Raw genomic sequence first — 9,049 nt, forward strand, 5'->3', positions numbered from 1 at the left:
TACCAGTCCTGATATACAATTACCTGAATCGACGTGGATACTGATATGGAGAATTGCGAACCGATTCCCACTTCCCATATTAAACTTAAACGTCCTGAAGCGACAGAGTCGAGACTTATAAATTAAGTACTCAAAAATAATCCGCTATAAGAGCCTAGTTAAATTTCCCACTCAACTATTTGTAGTACCTACAAACTTAAGATCCCTTACAGGTTTCAAAACCAAGGATAACTTGTTCACCCCTAGTGATACGAATTCAGGGAAAATAGCCGACAAGAAAAAAAATCCCCCAAGAAGCTCTATCTTCGAGTTGTCTGGAACTCGTCCTACAGTACTCCATATTAACATACCAAAAACAGAATAATTCCCCTAGAAATAACTAGTACCAGGAATGTTGTAAGGAGAGGAGATTCGCGACCCGTTCACATGCTCAACCACCAAACAACTGACTCTCTCCCAGGTCACTTTGAAGCAGTACCAGGTCGCTGAAAATTAGGAGGCCGGGGGAAAAGAGATTGCCGACCAATGGGAGTCTCAAGAGTCAATCACGCCACTGGTCATGTGACAGGGTTTGACTCAGCTGCTCCTGATGTTAAGGGTGCAACTAATGATGACGATGCTACTAATTACTGTAATATATTAGGCCGATAAACAATATTTCTCACCAGAAATTACAAGAAGAACGATACCAACTCAACTCGGTAGTTGCCTATCGCTTTGATGATACGGCTACTGCTGCTGCAATACTAGATACAAGAACGCGCAGACTAGTAAACAAGATCTGGAAATTTATGGTTATGATGAATCTGTTGCTGATGATCTATAGGGGTTGACGGCGATGGTGATGATGTACATACACAACTACAATTCCAACAAAATATATCTGGAAGCCGACCCTATTCTTATTCTAAAATTCAATAAACTTTATACTGGACGACGGTTCTCCATCCGTCACGAAAATTCACTTTGTGACAACACAAAGGAAAAGTACTCTGAAAAAAATTATATATACACATATACAGTAGTCTGATCGTAGTTTCAAATATGTTCCCACCAATCGTCATTACGTTATTCCCCTAAATTATTCTCGTTCAAGAACAAGGCTTACAGTTCACTGAGCAAGGAAAGTTGTGTGAGTGTACAACACCAGGTTCTTCAATTTTAATTTTAAAATATCATTTTCATAGATAAGGAATAAAACAGGTGATAAAACAGTACCTTGTGGTAAACCATAGCTCTAGTTAACTGATTGACTTGAAATTTTAAACTTAAGGGCTTTATACTATGAGGATCCGACAATAAGAAATTCATTAATTCAAGATGGCGGAAAAAATGGCGGATAATTACTAAGAAACCATGTATTCCACAATTTTCTCGAAAACAGCTCCAACAATTTCCTTCAAATTTATACCATGGATAGCCAATAATTATCCCTATCAACTGACATGAGTCTCATTTCTGGGAAAATTGCAGGAGCTCCGTAATATTCTTGAGAAAAATGGCGGATAATCACTAAAAAACCATGTTTTTCACGGTTTTCTCGAAAACGGCTCTAACAATTTACTTCAAATTTATACCATTCATAATCTCTATTGACTGACATGAGTCTCATTTCTGGAAAAATTGCAGGAGCTCCGTAATATTCTTGAGAAAACTGGCAGATAATAACTAAAGAACCATGTTTTTCACAATTTTCTCAAAAATGACTTGACCGATTTTTTCAAATTCATACCCTGTTTAGTTATTTATCAGCTCGTTCAACTGGCATGAGTCTTCTTTCTTGGAAACTAATGGGGGGTCCACCCCATCCTTGAGAAATGGACTTTGTAACCTCCTCCTCGTGCATGAGGTAGGTAGGTAGAGCAGTCCATAAAAAGAACACATAGTCGAGATATTTCATCTGTAGAACAGCTGTTTTGACGACTTTTAAAAAATATCATCGAATTTCAAAGTTTACACAATGGAAAAGTAGTTTACAAAGGAAAAGTACAGTAGTCTGATCGTAGTTTCAAATATGTTGCTGCCAATCGTCATTATGTTATTTCCCTTAATTATTCTACTTTGAGAATGGGGCTTACAGTTCAATGAGCATGGAAAGTTGTGTGAGTGCGCCACACCAGATTTTTTAATTGCGCATCGATGTATATACAAGGTTTTTGGAAACTTTGCATTTCAAGGATAATATAAAAGGGAAAAGGAGCCTCCTTCATACGCCAATATTAGAGTAAAAATCAGACTATAGAATATTATTCATCATAAATCAGCTGACAAGTGATTACACAGATGTGTGAAGAAGCCAGTCTATTGCTGTATTTCCAAAAGGTCTATAGTTTCAATCAGGTACTTGTGGATGAGAACACTGCGTGAGGTCTACTGTTCACAGAACTACTAGTTATTATGATATAATAGAAACCATTACAGCACGATAGGAACCAGCAGTTTTTTTTAGCTCCAGCAATAGACTAGTAGTTCTGTGAACAATAGACCTCCCGTAGTATTTTCATACACAAGTACCTGATTGAAACTATAGACCTTATGGAAATACAGCAATAGACTGGCTTCCCCACACATCTGTGTAATCACTTGTCAGCTGATTTATGATGAATAATTCTATAGTCTGATTTTTAATCTAATATTGGCGAATGAAGGAGGCTCATTTTTCCTTTTATATTATCCTTGAAATGCAAAATTTCCAAAAACCTTGTACAGTATTGTCAGGATACAAAGCCTATGCCAGCATATTTTCTAAAATTAATGTATAATTGAGGCATAAATCAAATGTACTCACGTCAAATTATGTAAAACTCATTTAATTATAGTTTTATTAAATTCTTACAGTATTATTTCGTATAATTTACCAATTTATTGTCAGAGTCATTCGTCAACTGCCTACCAATGTTTACTACCTTATTTTCAATAATTAGGTTAGAGTGAATTGCGCCAAAATTGATGACAAGCCTTATCTGTCAGCTGTTGATACTGCCGGCTACTGTGCTACTGTGATATCTCTATATTGTCTGTTTTCATTTTAAAACTAACTCAAGCTTGTTCATTTCTGCAACCCCTGTTTATTTTCTGTTTATCTGCTTTAATTTTATAGTCTTCCCGTTTAACGTAATTTTTTGTCATTTTCTGTGTTTTTCGAACCTCTGTGTCTAATTTAAATATTAAAACCGCGTGGAAAAATTCCCATTGGTGGACTTTTTCTTATTGGGCACAGGATTGGTTCTTGCCCAAATCACGTGGTTCTTCTTCTCAGAAGAAGACCAGGTGATTTCCTCTTTTTGGGAAGAAGAGACACTTGCCTTCTGAGAATCGAATTATCAGGACCCGTTTAATTTGTCCTATTAAAATTAATGTTTAAATGGCTTCTCTTCTTGTTAAATGTAATATATCCAGTGTGTTAAATGTGTAGCTCCTCTGTAGTCTTGTGCTCTTAAATTAAATTGGAAGGCAAGTTCAATTTGTATAAGCTTATTCCTGAGGAAGAATTGTGAAACTAAATCCTGGGTGTCGCCATTCCACGCCAGATCTTCAAGTGAAATAAAATTATTAAGTGAATTGGGGCCCCACGATCGAGTTGGTGAGCGAAAAATACTTATTCTATCCAATCAGTGAATTGAGAAAGCTACAATTTTCTATCAATTAATTATTGTGAAAGAGTGCAGGACTATATCCTCCTATAATACCGTGTAACCCCTATTAAAATCCTAATTGCACTATATTACCAAGAACATTCATATTATTATCTCATATCAAGAACATTTATTACCAAATTTTGAAAACTCTATTATTCCAATTTGTCAATTATTTAATTAATTATTATTATTTGATTCTTAACGATTATAATTCATCAATAAATTTGCATAATTGTTAACCAGTTTCAGTAATTTCTCTAATTAGATCCTGCTCAGTTCGGTCTATAATTACCATATTGGTTTTCCTCTGTAGGAATTATTTCAGGTATTGGAATATCAATATTGAATTTACTTGTTATTCATAAGAAATAAATTACATTCGCTGTGCTCGGGTTTGAATTGCCTGGAGATATTGGTAGGCTATCACACCTGATTCTCAGGCAGTTTATATCAGAGTACGGCGGAAATATTATTTCTTGTGGAATTGTAGGATATTCTGGACGGGTGTAGGCAGCTCTGCCGGCTGATTTTTTATCCGAATTACAGGTGTTAAGCGTCCAGAGAATCTTGCGAATCCACAAGATTGGCGCTCGAACTCAAGACGGTGAAGGAGAGGGAGCTTATTTCATCTTAATAATCATAAATTTATTTCAGAGATCGACTTATCTACGCTTGAGAGGGAGCAGAAATATAAATATTTCTTTTCAGTGGAGTCGTGGGTCGCCTAGCCATCAATACTCTGTTCAATATTGTTGTTCAATTTTATTTCTTAATAATTATTGATCGAATTGAGCAGGTATTTTTTGTTGCACTAATGGGGGCTACACGGTGTTACTCTGATGTATTAATCCCTGAAATGAACAAGCTTGAGGTAGTCGATTTATTTATTAATTTGTGATTGTTCATACACTGGATATTATTTTGATTGTGTTGAATTTTATGTTGATCATTACGGTATATTATATTGTAGAGTATTATTGTATTCTAAAACGTATTATTGTCGCGATTTTGCCTTGCTTTGAAGTTGTGGGAATTAGTCAGCGGTATTAATTCTTCAGAACTACAAGATAATTTGCACTGACCTGATTCTGTTATTCCAATTTGCGCGCACCACTATCATTCACTCACTATTTTTCACTTATTGGATTTCGTCTACACTTCACTTTTTGGGAGAATCATGGCAAACCCCGCCACGGAACTGGATGGGTCTACCACATTGTTTACACCGGCAGATCCTGTCTCACCCGAAGCTCCTCCAGAACCGGCAACCAGCGCGACTTCAGTTGACTTTGAGCGCGGCATTCGAGAGCGTTTGTCATCGACTCAGCTAGAGGAAAGTCAGCCAATACTTAATTCGGTGCAATCATCACCAATCGCCAACGTCGATCGGCGCGAGGTAGATCGTCAAACGTCTTCCAATGATGTCGTTGCTGCTGAGTTGGAGACCAAACAGCCGCAGGGGCTGCCATATCTACCACCTGGGACGATCGAAACCATACTTGAAGTTTTCAAGACCACTGCTGCTGGAATAGAAAAGAAATTAGAAGAAACCGGCAATAGATTGGACAAGAAAATAGAAGAAACAAGTAATAGTTTGGACAAGAAAATAGAAGAAACCAGTAATAGATTGGACAAGAAAGTGGAAGAAATGACCGCAAACTTTTTGCAACTCAAAAGTAACGTTGAGGATTTACATCGAAAAATGGATGAAAAACAAATTGAAGCTAAGAATTATACAAATGAACAAATACAAACGGTGAGAAGTGAATTTGGTGAAAGAATTCTAAACCAACACCGGGAAAATTCTGAAGCAAATGGTGAATTGGAGAGCAAGATTACCCAGGCCAATGCTAAGCTAGCTCAGAATGATGTGAGGTTAGGTGAATTGGAGGCTCAGCAAACAAATCACACGGCCCAAATAAACCAGCTGAGAGCAGATGTCACACAGAATTCAGCTGAAACTTTAAATCCCGAAGTAATTAAGGGATTGAAAACTCAGCTAGATCAAACTAAAGCCGAGTGTCTACAAATAAAGAATAGTTTGGCTAACGTTTCTGGTGGTAATAATCATAATACTGGACAAATCTTGTCATCTTTACCAATATTTGATGATACTGAGTGCACCATTCAACCACGGGCATTCATTCAGCATTTGCAGGCTATTGATTCCGTTACTACTATACCATGGATTACATGGAGAATGCATCTTTTACTATGTCTACAGAAAGAACCACTGATACACTTCAGAAGTCGCATTACTGAATTCAACTCGTTAAAGGATTTTATTGACAACTTCTTAGCTACTTTTTGGTCTCCTGCAAGACATAGAAATTTATTGTCTCACATCATTACATGCAGATATGACAAGCAGAATACGGGGCTGTCCATGAGTGCCTTTTCAGCCCACATTCGCTATTTGAACAATCTGATGGATAATCCAATCGAGAATGGTAATTTGTTCGAAATATTAATTGGGAAGTTACCTTATTCCATTCAGACGGAATTAAGCTCGCAAAGTTTTGAATCCTATGACAAGTTTGAGGCTTGTTTGAGTCGAGTACAGAGTGTAGACGATAAATTTGGTTCACAGAATTTCAAAACAAACCATCAGAAGGATGAGAGGTTAGGTGTTGTCGTGAATGAAGTTGAAACTCCTCATCGTAATTATAATCGAGGCAGTCAACCGAGTCGACCTCAAAATAATAGCCGTGGATTTGGAGATAATCATCGGAGAAATTATAATGAGGGAAGTTCATTTATTCCAAATAAATCAGTCGACTCAACTACAACTCCAGAACAAATCATAAACAGAAGCGATGACGTCACTCAACCGCAGCCATCTGTATCAACAACCAGTTCGTCGCCCAACCAACAATCCCAGTCCAACAAAAAGCAGTTCCATTCTAATAATCAGAAGGGAAATAATTCTCAGCGTCGTAATAACAATAATTGACAACCAGTTTCGACTGTCTCTGGCATCAATCATCATAAAAACGAGACAGTCAGAAAAAAAGTTATTCCGATCGTAGGAGTAACCGACCGTGAGGTGCTGCAGTCTGGCGGAAAAAATTCACACTGCTCCCAACCACGTGACAGCGGTAAAACCAGTCATGAAGAAGAGAAAAATCTGCCTGCTCGTATTGCGTCAGCTAGTAGTGACAGTTTGTGGGTTCTGCCCCACAAGGCTACTAGTAGTGATGGTTTGCGGGTTCTGCCTCACGAAGCTGATAGAGTTCCCCATCCAAGTGTTAATAACAGGAAGGCGAGACCTACTGAATTGGTCTTTACAAATGAATTCAAAAATAAAGACAACTCCAATTTAAATCCAATATCTTCACCCATTATTCTCGAAAGTTACACCATTTTCCGAGAGGATGTCATAGATGATTTGTTAGATGATGAAGCTCCACATCGGTCCAGCTGCTCCACATCGCACCAGCTGCTCCACGATGCTCCGGCTCCACATCGGTCCAGCTGCTTCACATCGCACCAGCTGCTCCACATCGCATCGTTGGATCTTCACATTATCATCACAGCACCCACAACTCAAAGCAAGTTGTTTATTTATTGTATTATATTGTTTATTATTGTAATATAAAGATTTGCTCACTGGCAAGTTAAGCCTACCCGCAATTACAACTAAATTTGAAATCAATTCTAAAATATAAAGTAAAGTTATTTTGAATTATCCAGACAAAAAAAAAAAAAAATTATATAAAATAATTTGGAAAAATTAGCTTATTAACTTACTCTAAAAAAAAAAAAAAAAAAAAAAAAAAAAAAAAAAAAATTGAAGATAAAATAGAAAAATAGTCTGCTGTGATATTTATTAATAATTTTAGGTGTAGGATATTTTTGTGATTGAAAATCAACCATTAAATGGTCTTCATTATTATTAGTATTGTTTGTTTGAAATATTATTGTTGTTATCATTTGTGCTGTTGCATTATACATGCACTATTAACTATTAATTATCATTTGGTGATAAAATTATCTTGAATATTATATTTGTAGCATGAAAGCTCACTATAGATTAGAATTCTTAATTTATATGTTATTATTGTTATTAACTTAATGAAATTATTGTAATCACATAAATGTGATTAGTATTTTGAAAAAAAAAATATGATGCATCAGAAATCTAAAACATGCATTCAGCAACTAATTTATAGGAAAATTTGAATATTATGTTACTTATTGTATTTTTGTATAGAAATGTTGAGAAATGAAGGGAATTTTGGAATCAAGCTTTAAAAATAAACAGGGTAGAAATTTTGATTGAACAAGTGGAGACTAGTTAATGTATTGAATCACAGAGAGATATTATCAATCTTTGTAAGCTGGCATACTTGATGAAACTTGGTATAGTTATATTTTAACAGACCTGCAATATTGGATTAAAATTGTTATTAATGTTAAATTGTAAATTTTTGATAAAAATTGTTAATTGTTGGCATGGCCCTTTGATATTGTTATTTTGGCATCTTCTATGCACTCTATGCAGGTCTATTTCACTCATGCACCTCTGCTCTTTATTCTGTGAGGAGTGATGGGGGGCTTGTGCACCCATCCTCTCACCGTAGGGATTTTTTGGATTCTGTGCATGTGGTATTATCCCACCTCTGTACTTCCTTGTAAGTCTGACTGGGCAAAAATCCCGGGACCTTAGTTTGTGGTTTCTGGCACCACTGCTGCGGCACAAAGCCATGCATATTTGTTGTAACATCATGCTTTTTTGTGCAGATTGTTGTTTGGCTGTGAATTTTTTGTGATAGACCCTAAGTCGTAGTTTTAAGTTAGCATATGTCATTGTACCCTTCTTGATTGAAATTAGAAAGCCTTTAATGGCCTAAAACCTTTCTAATTTGGGGGCTTTATGTCAGGATACAAAGCCTATGCCAGCATATTTTCTAAAATTAATGTATAATTGAGGCATAAATCAAATGTACTCACGTCAAATTATGTAAAACTCATTTAATTATAGTTTTATTAAATTCTTACAGTATTATTTCGTATAATTTACCAATTTATTGTCAGAGTCATTCGTCAACTGCCTACCAATGTTTACTACCTTATTTTCAATAATTAGGTTAGAGTGAATTGCGCCAAAATTGATGACAAGCCTTATCTGTCAGCTGTTGATACTGCCGGCTACTGTGATATCTCTATATTGTCTGTTTTCATTTTAAAACTAACTCAAGCTTGTTCATTTCTGCAACCCCTGTTTATTTTCTGTTTATCTGCTATAATTTTATAGTCTTCCCATTTAACGTAATTTTTTGTCATTTTCTGTGTTTTTCGAACCTCTGTGTCTAATTTAAATATTAAAACCGCGTGGAAAAATTCCCATTGGTGGACTTTTTCTTATTGGGCACAGGATTGGTTCTTGCCCAAATCACGTGGTTCTTCTT

General features: G+C 36.1%; 1 protein-coding gene across 1 annotated transcript; it reads left to right on the forward strand.

The window, feature by feature from the left end:
* Positions 1 to 4,815: 4,815 nt before the first annotated feature.
* Positions 4,816 to 8,399, forward strand: LOC120352925. The gene is made up of 3 exons (XM_039435265.1): positions 4,816 to 5,698; positions 6,668 to 6,900; positions 8,382 to 8,399. The coding sequence occupies exons 1-3, from the start codon at positions 4,816 to 4,818 to the stop codon at positions 8,397 to 8,399; spliced, it is 1,134 nt and encodes a 377-aa protein (XP_039291199.1).
* The last annotated feature ends 650 nt before the right edge of the window (positions 8,400 to 9,049 follow it).

Source organism: Nilaparvata lugens, chromosome 9, assembly GCF_014356525.2.
Source record: "Nilaparvata lugens isolate BPH chromosome 9, ASM1435652v1, whole genome shotgun sequence".
NCBI classification, from domain to species: Eukaryota; Metazoa; Arthropoda; class Insecta; order Hemiptera; family Delphacidae; genus Nilaparvata; species Nilaparvata lugens.